Below are 16,034 nucleotides of genomic sequence, written 5' to 3' on the forward strand. Positions count from 1 at the left end.
ACTGCGACGAGAAACCCTCGCCGCCCTATTTGCGCTCCGAGGTCATCGGCTTCTCATCCGCTGCCTCGCAGTCTGCAGCCGCAGGCCTCCCTCTGACAATGACGATCCGGGTCCAATCAACGGTCGAGTCTCAGAGCCTGGATGCTTCGTTCTCACACATAGCAAATGGCCGTCGTTTCTCCAGCTGCAACTCCTACCCGCCTGAGGTTTAAGCTGCTTGAAGATGTCGCGTGTTTCACGGGCCCATGACGCTGTACAACTTTGGGCTGCTGTTTTTTTCTCCCTCCTGCCTTCGTCCATCTTCTTCTTTCCCCTATCACCACAGTCATTCATTCTCTGCTGCTTGCTTCGTTTTCTTTCTTCTAGATAGGGCCTTTTCTAAAGCCTGTCAGTCGATCATTGAATTCCCCCTTTCTTTCTGTTGTTTTTGTCGTGCTTAACGCCACAATTGCGTTGTTTGTCTCCGGTTGTCGGACTAAACGCTTCGCATACGTATGTGGCAGACAGAGTTGATGCTAATCATTGAACTTCCTTGTTTCTGCATTGTCTTCTCATCCTACAAGAGTCGAGGCTCTCAGACCCCGCCTACTTGGGGTTACCAGACTCAAGCATTGTTTTAACTCTCCCCGCATTCCAGTCCGTTGCGCCGCATAGGCCCTCTCATTTCATCGAATCTTGTTCACTTTAAATTAGCCACATAGCTCGCTTTCTTTTGTATCCACTGGTTGCTTGGGACTGGTTGCCCGACACCCGTTGTTTTGTGTTTTCTGTGTGGTTGTGTGATCCAACTACACACTTCTGGTGAGCAGCGCTGCCCAGACAGACTACATGATATCGTCTTCGTCCAAATTATGGATGCCCTTGTTCCCAAGAAAACCTCGCTGAAGAGGCGTGCGTCGTTGTCGCTCCTATTTGGGTCACAGGTGAAATGACCTACGTGATCAAACCTTCCGAAACTGTACTGACAGTGATACAGAAGTCACCGACCTTCGCAGCACCGCCCGACGACAAACCCACCCGATACTATCATTTTGTCGACACTCCCAGCCCTCCCAATGCTCAATCGCATTTAATCAGCCGCCAATATATCTCGCGGGAGCTGGAATCAGAAATTAGATATGCCTGTTCCTTGCTTGCGCATCGAATCGAGCATGGTGTACCATCTCGGGGCGACAATCCAGTTATCCGTCGGGCAGTTCGCGCAGGATCAGTGGGAAATATTAGAACCAACGCGCAGCTCTCATCAAAATATCCTTCGTTTAAATTTGGACCGAATGGCGCCGTGGCAACTGGATATGACTCCGGTGTGGGACTCACCCAACAACCGAGCATGCAAACTATGAGAGTTCTTAACTCTCGCTCTGGCGATGCGTCAGACTCTGGAGAGACAAGGACCATGTCGGTATTAAGTAACAGTAACACCAGAACCGGTACTTCCTGTTCAAACACCAGCGCCATCAACTCCACAGAGATGTCATGCACCCAGTCCTTGTCTCACAGCTCCGGGCTTAACGAACCACAGTCAATAACAGGTACAATCATAACCGGATATCCGCGGCAACAGAAAAGCGCGACAAACGCCTTCCTCGCCGATCTATCACCCTGCGAACCACTGCCGCTCAAGGGAAATATTCCCGAAAACACCGAAGTCTTCCTCAACCCAACAAGCGCGACCATGAATCTATCCTCCGAAACCTTAACAACCGACACCTCTCCAAGCCTAGGATTGTGCAGACATAATGAATACGCTCAACGACCAACAACTTCCGTAACCGCATCCGAATCCGACACAAAGCGGCCCCATAGTCGCAGCATCATAATCGACAGCGCCGGACAGGCCCGTCTCCTCACTCCCGACGAGGAATCCCAGCGTAATAAAAATCTCCAACAAGCCGTGCTGGAACGAATGACCACTGGAATGAGGCGATATAACCCACCCAACGAACCTTCAAGACGGCCATGCAGACCAAATACGGCTGGCAGCAATATTAGCAGTGCTCATCGGTATCCGGAAACGCAGTCTCGGCCGCAGACTAGCGCTTCAAAGTTCAGCATTTCATGGACAAACTTTAAATCTGATTTTGATGGATTGAAGCGGAAGGATCAGAGTAAGAAGGGAATGTCCCGCTCATGTTCTAGATTGAGGGAGGGGTTTCCCTTGATTGGGAAGCTGACTGGCATCTTTACGCGGGAGCGGAGTGGTATTGGGGCTCGTTAGGGGGCAGGTAGGCTATAATATCTATATAGTTGGCTTGCAATTGGTTATTCTCTTTCTCAACCCCTCTTTCTTCGGGCATATAGTGTTTGGGCTTAAGGAATGGAAAGCGAATAATGGGATCTAGATTTTTTACTAAGACAGTGCAGACAATTAAAGATAATTACTCTCATTATACTGAAACTTTAAATTCTATGCTTGTATATAATTTCACTATATTATAATAGGGTGTGCATTTACTCTATTGCGATTGCTGACCTCTCCCCCACTATATAGGGTAATGTATATCACATGACCACGTCTTTAATACATAGCCAAAAGCAGCTTACAAGCAGATCCGTATGATTAATCAACAGTAAGACGCCTAGTAATAAATTAAATGTCGGTGGCCAAATGACCAAAAATTAGGACTAACTAGGGAGTAGTGCAGATGTATGTGCAGATGTATGTGCAGTCGTCGGTTAAACGTGTTCCGAAACCATACCCTCTCGCTGCGTGGGATTACTATTCATTATCTTTCTGACGGGTGATAGTATCGCAGGTCACTGTACTACGTACTTAGACAGTTGTAGCCACTATACAATTATTTTTCTCGTTGATGCTGTTGAGCCGGGTATGATGGGTCTCATTTCTAACACATTTCATAGGAGCCCACTACCAAACCAGCTGGTGAGCGCTGAAGCAGAAAAAGAAAGTGTCCAGCTATCTAGAAAGCCCATTACATACTGATATACGTATGCTTCTACAGCCCAGTCCAGAACCTTGTCTTCTCCACCTTAAACGACGAAGTCAAAACACCCTCGCCAGTCCCTGTAACTTGCACTTCATACTCGCCCTTTTCGGATGCCCAAGCCTCGCGCTTCTCGTCATACCAGCTGGTCGCTAGCTTCTTCTCAACCACAATCTCCACCTTCTTATGTTCTCCCGGCTCCAAGCGAACCTTGGCAAAGCCCTTGAGCTCTCGGACGGGACGGTTGACTTCAGTTGGGGGTGGGAGGACCCAGAGCTGCACTGTCTCAGCGCCGGCGACGTTGCCGGTGTTGGTGACAGTCACGGTGGCGGTGATGGGCTCACCGTCTTCGAGCTTGAGTTTCTCGGGTGTTGTGGCTATAGTGAGGTTGTCGCGGGTGAAGGATGTGTAGGAGAGGCCGTGGCCAAAGGGGAAGAGGGTCGGCAAGTTGACCTTGTCGTAGTAGCGATATCCAACGTAGATGTCTTCACCGTAGAGGACACGACCGCGCTCGGAGCGGAAGTTCAGATAGCTAGGGTTATCCTGAAGGCGGACGGGAAAGCTGATGGGGAGCTTGCCAGAGGGGTTGACGGCGCCGTAGAGGACGTCAGCGATACCGTTGCCGCATTCATTGCCACCGAACCAGGCATGGAGAAGCGCCTTGGCTTTGTGGGCCCAAGGCATGGTTACAGGAGTGCCGCTCTGGATCACGATGACCGCGTTGGGGTTGACGTCGAGAACCTTGGAGATCAAGTCGTCAGAGCCGGGGGGAAGGTCCATGTTTGGTCGGTCGTAGCCCTCTGTTTCCCATTCGCTAGTTAATCCGGCGAAGAGGACGACTTGGTCGGCTTTGGAAGCTAGCTCGACAGCCTTGGTGACGAGCTCCTCTTGAGTGGTGCGGCGGGCAGCGCCGAAACGGAAGCCTCCAGGGCCGAAGATGACCACCCCGCGAGTGTCGATATCGGAAGTTGGGGCGGTGCCGAATTGGAGAGTTATCTTGTAGCTCTGGCCTGCTTTGAGTTCTTTTGAGCCTTTCTCCTCAACAGTTCCATTGCCGAAGAACGCGGATCCAAGGCGTTGATTCTTTGTGTTGTCAACGACGACTTCATCATCGACTAGGAGTTTGCCGGTGCCGACAACAACGACACCAAAGTCGTAGATCCCATCCTCTTCAGGAGTAAAGTACCCTTCCATATCAACATAGTAGAGGAAGGACTTGATCTTTGGGTGTCTGTAGTCCATGAGAAATCCCATCGATGTGACAAGGTGTAGCTCGTGGAGGAGCTCTCTTTGGGCGTTGGATGCGGGCTCGTCATAAACACGAAACTTGAAACCAGTTTTGCCATCGTCTGTCTTAAGGAGGTGTCCGATTAAAGGTAGATCCTTGTGGGAGTACGCTCCCTGAGAGAACTGGACTTCGCCCTTGCTCTGAGCAGTCACACCCTCAAAAGGCGTAACAGTGTAGTAGGCATCGAGAGACGCAGAGCCACCTCCACAGTAGGCGGCAATCTTGGCGTTTGGTCCAATGACAGCAATGGACTTCTCCTTGTTGAGCGGTAGAATGTTGTCGTCGTTCTTCATGAGCACAACAGATTCGGCTGCAACCTTTCGCAACAGAGCTTGGTCCTCGGGGCGGTTCAGGACCTTCTCCTCTGCATGCTCTGGGATTCCCAACGGCTCAACGTAGTTCACAAGGTTCAGAACATTGCGCACACGCTCGTCTAGGACAAACTCGTTGACTTTATTCGATGATACAGCATGTGCCAGGGCGTCTCCTCTCCAGCGTGTCTTTCCTGGCATCTCAACGTCGAGGCCGGCATTGATAGACTCCGAGGTACTGTATGTTCCAAACCTGTTTTTTTGTGTGTTAGTCTTCATGCGGAGTAAAATCCTTCATGAGACACATACCAGTCACTCATAACCAAGCCGTCCCAGCCCCATTCCTTGCGGAGAATGTCTGTAATGAGCTTCTTATTCTCACTAACGTGGGTGCCATTGACCTTGTTATAAGCTGTCATAACGGTTGCCGTCTGGCAGATTCTCATTGCAATGTGGAACGGCATGAGGTAAATCTCGCGGGTAGCACGGTCAGTAACAATAGAATCAACGGCCAACCGCTCGTGTTCTTGGTCATTGCACACAAAGTGCTTAAGGCACGCCGCAACCCCCCTATCCTGGATACCTTTGGAGCAGTAGCCAGCCAATTGACCGGAAAGAACGCCATCTTCAGCATAAGATTCAAAGCCTCGGCCACCTAGCGGAGAACGCTGTGTGTTTATCGTAGGGCCTAGAATAACGTGGGAGCCCTTGGCAATGGCTTCGTCTCCCATGAGCTGGCCGACCTTATGGAGCAATTCGGTGTCCCAAGTTGCTCCCAGGGCGGTGGCGCAGGGAAAACATGCAGCAGGTACGCCGTTGAAGAAACGTGTTCCACGTACTCCATTGGGGCCATCGGACATGCGGATACTGGGGATGCTCAGTCGAGGGACGGACGCGGTGTGCCAGAAATCAATTCCTGCGCAAAACCCGAGTGAGATCCAAAGACGAAAATACATTTTAGAGGATATTAGAACTCGGTGCTACTTACCAGCAACCAGGTCAATCTTCTCTCCGAGCCTAAGCTCTTCGATAGTTTTCTCCACGTCCAACTGAGGCATTGTGGAAGAAGTGTGTGTTGACGTCAGGGTAGAAGCTTCCTCCGATCTATAGAAGAGTGAGAAGACAGAAAGCTTTTGAAGTGAAAACCAGTTCACTGATTGAGAAATTCTGTAAGGAAGGCAGAACACAACGAGCGTACAAAGAAAATCAAAAGCCTGGAAAGTCGAGGAATTGGAGCTCTAGATATACTTCCGCCCCATTACTCCGAGCGAAGCACATACCAAGGTACGGTACATATTATCGATGGAAGATTGACGGGGTGCTGAAGCTCCGCACCAGCACCAACAACCAGGTCATCCCATGATCAGTGCTGGCTGAAGTTCCTGAACAGGAAGCCATCATGGGGCTAGTCGCCAAAATTCTGCCACGGAAAAACATCATGCTGTGTCGCAGGATGGAGGGGTCGAGTATGAACTGGCCGCACAGGTACAATTGGCGGGGCATGCGGGGCATTATGGCGGATAAACAGCGCGTCGTACATAATCGGCATGAAGCCGGTGGAGCTGATGAGGTCAAATCGAGTCGGACGACTCGGTCGACGAAGAAAAAACGTTGGATGATCGAGAGAAACTGAAAAGGGCACGGAGGATGTCCCGAAGATCAGCCGGCGGCTCGGTTGGAGAACGCAGTCGACGGTGGTGGGGGGCTCGCGGAGTGTCGGACCGTCGAGCCTTCGTGCTAGTCAGACCGATGGGATAATGGGCGGGCAACAAAAAGAAAAGAAAACGGAATATTGGTGGAGGGGTGACGGGAGGATGAGAGATGATCGAACGTCGAGGACTTTGCAAAGCAAATGTGGAAAAGCGGGACGGGAATACCGGTATACCTCCTACTGGGCGAGTGCAGTTGACTGCAAGTTTGTAGACCAAGTTATTGGGGACTTTGTCCATTCAAAATCGCGATGCCTTATGCCTACCTTAGAGGTGCCAATCTGAGGTTACTCAGACGTTACGGATAGAGAACATTCGAGTCTTGCGTGTTTAATTTGAAGCAGATCTAGTAGTACTATCTGGGCCAATATCTAGTGAATACACACAATGATACTCATGACCTTCACTGCCTGTCGCAGCAAAAGTACATCGAAGATGAGATATAACACAATGGAAAGAAAAATACAGGTCGGTTCCATGCAACGAGAAAGCCCAGACACATAAATGGCGGAGTGGAATGATTTAACACCGCTGACAATGCTTATATGATATCACCAAGAAAATCAGATGGAAGGAAATAACAAAGGAGAACAAAGAGAAAAGTGTCGTAAGCCTTCAATAGATCAAGCCCCTCGCCGAGCGCGCTTGTTTTCGCCTCCTGCACCGCGTCCACCGCTTCGGTTGCTCCCATCATTAGGCCCGCCTTCGTCTCCTGGGCGTCCTCGCTTGCGATGAGGTCCGCTTCCACCGCCGCTCTCGCGAGCATAGTTCCGTTCGCGCGGAGGGCGGTCACGATTCCGGTCGCGATCGCGGTCTCGTGGCTCTCGCCCGCCACTACCCCAGCGTCGTTCCTCGTCTGGCCCAGCGGGAGGCGGCGGCGGAGGCGGCGGCGGAGGGGGTTGTCCGCCGTGCGATGACGGAGGGCGGAGACGTCCTTCATGTTCTTGCGACGCATCGGCGCCACCATCACGATCACGTCGCCGTCTATTGTCTTCACGTGAGCCAAGTCCGCGGCGAGACGCTTCACGAGATTCATACCGCTCTTCTCGAGGGGCCCCAGTAGGCGCATCACTCCTTCGACTTCGCTCACGGTTACGATCACGCCCTTCTTCGCGCCGACTAACCCCCCGTGACCCATCATCTTCGCCTCCGCGTCGATCCCGCTCCCTTTCATTGTCCCGTTCTGAGTAGCGTTGTGATCGGCGACCATCAGGATTAACATCTTCCGTAGGCTCGTTACGAGCGCTGGTGCTTAGTCGATTTCGCGGGTGCCCATCGTCTTCAGGATGACCAGAAGCCCTTCCCGGAAGAAGGTCAGGCCTGTTCGGGGTTGACAACCCGGAGCGGGAGCCTTCGTCTCCACCAGGAGGAGGCGGTGATGGAGGCCGAGCGCTACCAGGTGGGCGATTTGCCCCCCGACCCCGAATAGTTGGACCAGGTCCACGATCTGGAGGGCCTCCGGTCTGCTGGAGCATGTTGTTTATACCGGCAAATCGTTTGTCACCCCGTCCGCGCTCGCCGCCAAAGCCCGGCCCAGCTGGTGGTCCACGGCTTATGGGCGATGATCCCCCTGTCCCGCCACGAGGTCCTGAAGGAGGAACAACAGTGGGTTGCCCAGGCGGGTTGGACCGCGGATTGTCTGGAGTTTGAGATTGCAAGGCTTTGAGCCGGTCAGGATGAATCCCACTTGCTTCCAGCTTTTCACCTGTAGGAGATGAGGTATCGACGTGTGGTTGCTCGTTTCTCATTCCTTGGCGTCCAGGGCCTGTTGGTGTCGGCCGGTCTGCAGGGCCACTGCTAGGCGGGCCCGATGCAGGAGGGTTGCGAGGGCCACGGCCAGAAGCCGTCCTGCTTCTTGGTCCAGAGGGGATATCTGACATTAGATCATTTTGCCGTGATCGTCCTAGAGGAACGTCGGCCCCGTGACCTGAATCGCGTGAGTCAGGGCCTTCCATAGGAGGTCGCGGCAACCGATCACTGCGAGGGCCCCTTGGCAAATCTTCGCCGCGGGGCGACGGCTGAATATGACCAGGAGGTTTGCGGTTATCAGGAAACCGCTCTGGGCGATTAGGGAGATCTAACTTTGGAGGGGACGCGGGCCTGTTTGGCAAAGATCGCCGGTCGTCCCTTTCTCCACGGCGATACCCGTCTCCTGGACGATCCGGGCCATCATGGATAAGATCCGCACGATCAGGATGTGTTTGAGGGCCGGGTCTTGGGCCAGGGGCCCCAGGAAGATTGTCACGAGCATCTGGAGGGCGAAGGCGACCAGACCTGTCAGGTCCGTCCCGGTACGGAGGCCCACGGAAAGGCTCCTCTGGGGGCGGTCTAGAGGGGAAATCCCTATCCAAACGTCCAAAGCCTCGACTGTCACTCATAGGTGGTTCAAAAGAGCGACCATAACCGTGGTCCCCGGGCATACGACCACCCCGGCCGTAGTCTGGCTGACGATCCCGTCGGTCATCTAGAAGATCTGGCCGCGGTGGCAGCCTCCTATCATCTCGGTAAGGATGAGACGGTGCATGCTGTTGAGAACGTGACGATTGGCTCCCGCTTGGTGTTCGGTCTGAGTCGGGTAGCTTTGGAAGGTTCGCTTGTCTTCGCTGCTCTGGACCTTTGGGGGTTGCTTGGGGAGGACCGGGAGAGGGTCGCGACTGAGTGTCGCCTCTACGGCTTTGGTCATTCGTGGTTTCCTTAGACGCTGTATCATGACCACTCGTTGGACGTCCTTCCGTAGCGGACGATTGGCTAGCTGCTTGGTCTAGGTCTTGCAATTCGGTTTCAGCTGGCTTCTGTGATGGCTGTTGGGTTTCCGTGCCATCTTTCGAGGCATCAGCCATTTTTGCATCCTCAATCTCTCCATCCTCCACCTCTTGCCTTGTTGAGCCCTCTGTCTTCGTGGCACCCTTTGATCTGTTGCTACAGTTAGCATCCGATATGTAGAGAATGTATGTCTCATCAACTTACTCAGCGGAACCGGGCTTGAACTCTGGTGCCGCGGCGTTGAAGGGAGTCGGAGTAGTGGACTGAGGCCGAGAGCCAGTTCCTTTTCCAGCTTTGTCAGTTTGACTCCCTTTAGGAATTGGCTGGTTGCTAATCATGAAGGCCTGCGGCAGCATCCACTTCTTTTCTCGGCGGTTGAGGTCACCAATCAAAGAGGCAGCGGGAATCTTGACATCGTCCCGCTCATCATTCTGACTCAGGTTGTTCACAGCGGTGTGCATATCTCGGCCGATCCAATTGACAGCCGGGAAGTTCTGGACGATAGCCTTCAACACACTGATAGCATTCCGAATGTGCATGTATTCGCCACCGTTCAGGCAATTCTTCAGCGCGGAAGAAATGAGCCGGTGCCATTTGTAGAGCAGTCGACGGAAGTCTTCATAGTCAAGGAAGTTTGTAGGCTTGCCCTCGGGATCAACACTCATGGCAAATCCGGGGAGATCTTTTTTCGTTCCAAACGCCTCCTTCTCGTAAACATTTCGGTCAGCGTGCCAGCGTCCAAGGTCACGGAGAACCTCGTTCAAGAAGCGGCCGAGATTATCAGCCTCCCTCGACGTAGATAGGAAAATCAGGGCAGTGAGCCTATGTTCCCGGAATAACTGATCGAGCAGACCGACAGTACGGAAATTGGGTGCACCAGTGGTGTGGAGGAACTTCAGCATTTTAAAACAGTAAAACGCATCAATAGGGGACAACATAAGGCGAGGCAGAAAACATTGCTCCAGCAGAGCAATATGAAGGGAGTCCGCCTTCCCCCGCATACCAACGAACCAGTTCTCCTTTTCTTTTTGTAACTTGGACCTCGTTTGGCCATATGCCACAAGATGCGCTTTATTTTCTTCCAAGATTCGATCCTGAAGTTGAGTGACTTGCTTTTTGTCCCTCTCTTTCCTCTGTGTTCCGGCGAGGCTAATATCCGATCTGTCGTTGCCAATTGCGATGACCTTCTTCTTCAATCGTTCAATCTCTTCTTCGTATGACTTCTGAGGAATATGCACGTCGTAGACCGAGAGCTGCCAGAAAGTGGCATAAAATGGTAGGCCAACGGTACCCCAGGCCTCCTGGGGTAACACAGACTTGATTTGATCCTGAAGATCCTGCATGACAGGGTTTGGAGGTGCGGATTCGGGCGAGCCAGGCAAAACTGAGAGCTTCTCCTCTAGGTTCGTCTCAGTGTCTTGAGAAGGTTGTTCCTTATCAACCTCCATTTCGCCCTCTCCTGAAAGACCGACTTCCGGGGTCTCCGTCCCGCCGACATCCGTTCCTTCGATTTTTTCCACTTCTGCTTTCAAAGCAGGGACATCCTTATCCTGGCTCTCCTTTTTGACTGCGTTCGCTGCATCCTGTGATTCCTTATCGAGATCAATAAGCCTTTGAGCAACGCTTGCACGTCGGATCCAGAAGGCGATTTCTGGCTGGATACCGAAATCCCTGATGAGAGATGCAACATCGGGGACAAACGAATCGAAGTCTACGACTGATAAATTGCTGCGAAGAAGATCCAAATACTGCGCTAGTATCCGGTGGATCTCATCGAATACATTACCAAGTAACTTAAGCTCAGACGATGTCTCTGATTCTTTGAAGATACAGGTAAGACGTTCCTGAGAGATAGCGATTAGGAGCTGGCCAGCGAGCTTCGAAGAAGTGAGCGATTTAATAAGTCGTTTCGAAGTGGTCTTGGACTCATGCCGTTTATCCAATAATTGGAGTATGGTTTGCGATTGTAGGACCTCACCACCAGCCATTGCCTGGATCTGAGAATCATTGAAGTTCGTATCGGTAATGATTCCAGCCATGGAGCTAATCATCTGCTCCAAGATAATGAGGTCCGTAGAGTTGTTTTGGCGAAGTTGCTCGACGACGTATTGTAGCACAGGAGTCGGGTCCATGACTGAATATCGTTTGAATGTTCTGCCAGCAAAGGTGGCCAAGGCATTGAGCCATCGGCTAGTCAGAAGACCGCCATCCTGGACCCGACTTCGGCCCTTTTGACCGAGGGAACTGATGAGGGCCCAGGTAAGGATATCGTAACCGAGATAGGTGAAATAACGAGCACACTCCACGACAACTTCGATAAGGTTCTCATACGACTCAATTTGACTGATAGCGACATTTATCACAATGCCAGGATTGGCGAAGGCGATCTTCGCCAATGCCCGAGCCATTGGACGTATATTCGTCTTGCTCAGTCTCTTTAGAACGTCCTTCGTTTCTGCTCGAGCTTGATCAAAAGCGGACTGGATGTCGGGAAGCCGAGAAGTTTGACCAAAATACCACTCGGCATACATGTTGTACCGAGTATCCCTGGGAAAGAAGCTAATAAGATCGAAGACTTCATTGACCACACCGGGATTCTCTTTGGTAAGACTGAGCGCAGGGACCAATAATCGTTTGCAGAGGTCTAGCCAGCGAGTCCTATTGTCAGCAGAATCATCCTTAACAAGACTGTCCTTGCCGATTCTTGCCAACTTTGTCAAAAGGCTAGGATCTTGCCCAATCTTATGACCGGAGAGGTTTAGGAAAGACTCGCAGAGGGCGAATACGTCGTCAACAGACTGGCAGATTGGAACATTGTCCGACCAATCATCCCAGTAGAACCTGTAATCTGTTCCATCGTTCGTGTCTTCTTTGTCAAGCTGCGCCCATCGCAGCACCCGTCTGGCTGGCGCCGGTGTTAGTCTGATTTGACCCTTCGGTACACCCGACTGATCATGACTCGGTATTTGCTTCTGTTCTCGAAGCTCGTCGATCGGTGGTAGCGGGCGCACGGAAGCGTAGACCTTGCCCAGACAGTGATGGAGGATCCGGTGAATAAACTCAGGAAGCTCAGGGTAGACATCCATGAGCCAGGGAAATTTGCTCAAAATGAAGAGAGATTCGGGGATGGCACCAATCGCAAGTAGACTTTTCAACAGAAGAACCTTTTGGTCTGAGGGCTCCGGCAATTCGTTCTCCTCCGCTTTCGCAGCAGATTTCTCGGCCTCTTGGTCTTTTCCTGGAGTCGATGATCGAGCCTCCGACTCGCGAAGACGTGGAATAGGTAGTGTGTCATCTGAGAGCGCCCCGGCAGCCATAAGAGCATTGACTCCACCCCCAGGCCGCGCTGCTCTCTCCCTCTCCGCCTTTTCCTTCAACTTCTCCTCCTTCAAAACGTCCATCGTATCGTCAGGTCGCCATAGGTGAGGGTATAGATCACGCAGAGAGATGAAGCCAACTTTGATCAATAGGGCCGCGAGATAAATGAGGTTATCTGGCAGAACATCTGACTTTGCTCGGGCTGAAGAGGAGTAGAAACGGAGTTTGAAACCAAGAAGCTGTGCCGCTACTCGGCTTCCCTTAGGTGGCATCGTACCTGTTTCTTGAATCCATCTGCGGATATCAGCCTCCTCGGGAGTTAAATTATTAGACTCCGGTAGTAATTTCTTGAGCTCTGCTTCTGAGACGGGCCTCCGGTCTATCTCAAAGAAAGCTCGTATCTTGACTTCCCGAACTCGAGCCCAGAATTCACGGTCTCGTTGGGAATTTGCCTCTGCAGCTGCCGCACGTTCTTCATCGGTGGTCTGCCACCCAGGCGACCCTGGTAGGGCCCAATTTGGGAGACCAGATTCGCGCGCCTTCGTATCACTGACGTGCCCCTCCTCTTTGGGCCACCAGGAGCTTGCTCGTAGGAGCTTCACAAAGAAACGATATTGCTTGACCAGTACGGCGGCAAAGACATCCAGAGTCACGTCCAGAACACGACCAACATCCATATCGAAAGCACCAATCATCGCTTTGACCCTTTCAAATGTATCCTCGACAACCTCGCTAGTAGGCGGTTCATTGTTGCTCGTAGTGAAGAGCTCGGTTAAAAGCTTGGAGTATCCTTCCGATTCCTCACGTAACAAGTTATAGTTTGATTGTCGGTAAAGAAGATTGGTCTGTTTCCGGATACCCATGCGCGCGAACGTATCACGGACAAGGCCGAGAGACTGAAGGAGGGGTGTTTCGAGTTGGAGGCGCATTAGCGCAGGGCTAATTCCGGTTGAAAATACTAGAGGTTTCAGGGCATAATGGCCGGTATCGAAGTCGGTCACAATCGACAACGTGTCAAGGAAAAGGGCGCGAGTATCAAGAGAGGAGGGTGACTGCTCCTGGGTATCCATGTCAACATCATCAGTAGCGACCTGTTCTCCAATGATATCTTTAATAGTTGCCCCAGCTTCTTCAGCCGGCAACCTTTCATCAAGCGCGCACCGAATGAGTTCTTGGTAGATAGATGTTAGCAGCACAACGTCCTGATCATTTCTTGCCTGCATCCCGCTCTCAACAATTGTCTGTCTCCCACTTGCCGTCCAATTTTCCTTCGTATCGTCGGTGATATATTCATATTGGTACGGCGGCAACGGCTTCTTTGGAGGTTGAGGTTGCGCTGGGATAGCCGGCGACATATGCGATTGTGGTGTTGGAGTTGGCTGGGTTTGAGACTGAGATTGCGACGGCTGCTGTGGCGACTGCGCCGGGGCCGGGCCGGGCGCAGGAGACTGGGAGGACTGAGCCTGAGCTGGGCCCGGTGTTGTTCCGTTCGCTTTGCCTTGATCCGACGCATCTTTACCAACAGGCTCCGGAGGAGACATTGCACCGTCCTTCCGACCACCTGTAAAATTTTGACCATCGTTACTCGATCCGCGGCCAGAGTTCTGCCGTCCACCGCGGCTCGGTTGTCTACGTAGTCGTCCGCGTCCGTCTGAAAATTCACGAGACTGAGGAGACTGCGAGCCGTGATTGTGTTGCGCCATGTTGAGATTCCCGGGGCGATGGGGCGAAGGCCGTTGACCGTCGTTGTTCGAGTCAGAGGACCATGACCTCTCAACTTTCTTCCTCTTGCCTCCGGCACCTGGAGCCATGACAGCTTCTTACAAAGCTAATGGTCAGGTAGAGAACCGGTGTGTTTCCGACAGACTGCAAGTCATTGGGCGATCCTATGTCCTAGCGTAAAGAACATTAGCTCTACTGGCGGGCGGGCAAAGAGGGCAAACGCGTGAAATCGGACCGAAAATTTGCGGTCGTGGGAAAGAGTTACCTGCAGAAGTGGAAATTGATACCTAGGTAGATATCATGCGGGATGCAAAAGCCGCGACGCCTGGGAAAATGTCGGGAATTGGCTGGCAAGGACCAGACGTAATAATCCTGACAGCACCTGGGAAGCGCGCTAATAAAGAAGGTTCCGCTTGGCGCGATTAAATCGCCTAGCGCGGCTATCTGGACACCTTAACGCTAGCTGGTTTCCGGCGGCCCCCCAACTACGTACTGCAAACTCCACAACAGGATACTACGTACTAGTAGAATCGATCAATCTTCTTTCCATCGTTCTTCTGGTTACAATCTGTTTATAGCAGTCTCCTTAGCAATGATTGCCCAATACACCTGTGCAAAATCCCTCAGGCCAACCCTAGGTCCTTGGCTTCAATCTCGACAATCGATGGAATGAGCCCCAGCAAACTAGGCCTACGAGGCGACCAACCCAGGAGCTTCTTTCCGCGATATGACCAGCCCCTTGAGCTGCTTCCCCAAGCATAGAGCCCAAACTCGTTCAGCTCCCTGACCTGCGCATCACTGATGGGCTCAACCTCGGCCGAGGGGATGAGTTTCTTCTCATAGGCTGTCTTAGCAACAGCTCTTTGAACATCTCCCCAGACGAAGGCACCGTTCTCAGCCAAGTAATACCCCTTGTCATTCCAGGTAGCCTTGCCGCCCCCAGCAGCAGCCGCATCCCCCAACAGGCGGTAAAGGTCGCCCAAATCCTGGACGTGGATCTGATGCCAAATGTTCTTTCCTTCACCAACCAGGAAACCTTTCTTTCTCTTGAGGACGGCAGCAGTAAGCCAGTATGCCTGGACACTCTTCTGGTTTCCGGGTCCACGGCCCGGGCCGTAAATCGTAGGAGGGCACACGATGGCCACCTTGACACTGTCGGGTGAGCGTTGGCCAGCCTCGATGATGATCTTGTCCACGTTTCGGTGTAGAGAGTCTTCAGGGAGGTTCAACAATTCGTCGACGCCTTCCCAGTCATCATGCTGCTTGACTCTTTCAAATCCCCATGTGTTTGTACGGAAGTCCTCCACGGTCAGGATACCGGTTCCCGATGTGTGGATCAACCACAGGGGCTTTTCAGCAGTGTGGTAGGCTGCACCTTTGGCGATAGCAACGGCAGATGCAACATGATCACAATCAGCGCAGTCTGAAGAACTATTGTGAGCAATTCATGTTCAAGTGGGATGAATGGTAGTTAAACGGGCTATAGACGCACGGAATACAATATCTGCGTTCTTGGTCTCCTCCTCAATTACAGCGGAAGAGTCCAAATCTCCCAGGACAACTCTCGCGCTAGGGTATTCGCCAGACAGCTTAGCCGCCTTGTCTTTGTTGCGGACGAGGACAGAAATCTGCCAGTCGGGGTGGGCTTGGGATACTGCATAGAACACATCACCGCCGATGTATCCAGTTGCTCCAGTACTGTTGAAGCAATCAGTGAACTGAAAGACTTGTTTGCGGGCCAGGTTACCAACAGAAATATCTTTAGAGGCGCCATGGCGAAATGTTAATAAATTGAAGATCAGTGACAATCTGGGTTACGTAACAATGTCAGTAGCCGTGAGGCGTGTAGAACGGAAAAAAAAACCAATGCGAATGTGGAATGGATGACGGCGGCAGATGGTCTGTATAAGAAGCTTGGAGCTTTGGTATTGCATCATTCATTGGGTGCTTTGAAATCAAAGAGTGGGAAGACTGAAGA

The 16,034-nt window shown here is 52.1% G+C and overlaps 4 protein-coding genes across 4 annotated transcripts; 1 reads left to right on the forward strand and 3 right to left on the reverse strand.

The window, feature by feature from the left end:
• Positions 1 to 851: 851 nt before the first annotated feature.
• ASPSYDRAFT_139956 (uncharacterized protein) lies at positions 852 to 2,218 on the forward strand (the record flags this gene model as incomplete). Its single annotated transcript, XM_040840996.1, has 2 exons — positions 852 to 923; positions 980 to 2,218. 2 exons carry the CDS (start codon positions 852 to 854, stop codon positions 2,216 to 2,218), a joined length of 1,311 nt encoding a protein of 436 aa, XP_040708743.1.
• Positions 2,219 to 2,750: 532 nt separating this feature from the next.
• On the reverse strand, positions 2,751 to 5,638 carry ASPSYDRAFT_39721 (beta-glucosidase H). The gene is made up of 3 exons (XM_040845951.1): positions 5,533 to 5,638; positions 4,854 to 5,460; positions 2,751 to 4,797 (listed from the first exon to the last, which is right to left on the reverse strand). The coding sequence occupies exons 1-3, from the start codon at positions 5,600 to 5,602 to the stop codon at positions 2,958 to 2,960; spliced, it is 2,517 nt and encodes an 838-aa protein (XP_040708744.1). The 5' UTR covers positions 5,603 to 5,638; the 3' UTR covers positions 2,751 to 2,957.
• Positions 5,639 to 6,876: 1,238 nt separating this feature from the next.
• On the reverse strand, positions 6,877 to 14,408 carry ASPSYDRAFT_193760 (putative THO complex component (Rlr1); the record flags this gene model as incomplete). Its single annotated transcript, XM_040843677.1, has 3 exons — positions 14,322 to 14,408; positions 9,221 to 14,227; positions 6,877 to 9,172 (listed from the first exon to the last, which is right to left on the reverse strand). Exons 2-3 carry the CDS (start codon positions 14,143 to 14,145, stop codon positions 6,877 to 6,879), a joined length of 7,221 nt encoding a protein of 2,406 aa, XP_040708745.1. The 5' UTR covers positions 14,146 to 14,227; positions 14,322 to 14,408.
• A 22-nt stretch (positions 14,409 to 14,430) lies between these two features.
• ASPSYDRAFT_39724 (putative nucleoside-diphosphate-sugar epimerase) lies at positions 14,431 to 15,959 on the reverse strand. Its single transcript, XM_040845952.1, has 3 exons — positions 15,808 to 15,959; positions 15,549 to 15,754; positions 14,431 to 15,479 (listed from the first exon to the last, which is right to left on the reverse strand). The coding sequence occupies exons 1-3, from the start codon at positions 15,828 to 15,830 to the stop codon at positions 14,680 to 14,682; spliced, it is 1,029 nt and encodes a 342-aa protein (XP_040708746.1). The 5' UTR covers positions 15,831 to 15,959; the 3' UTR covers positions 14,431 to 14,679.
• Between the last annotated feature and the right edge of the window lie 75 nt (positions 15,960 to 16,034).

The sequence above is a fragment of the Aspergillus sydowii genome (genome assembly GCF_001890705.1).
Source record: "Aspergillus sydowii CBS 593.65 unplaced genomic scaffold ASPSYscaffold_1, whole genome shotgun sequence".
Taxonomy (NCBI): Eukaryota; Fungi; Ascomycota; class Eurotiomycetes; order Eurotiales; family Aspergillaceae; genus Aspergillus; species Aspergillus sydowii.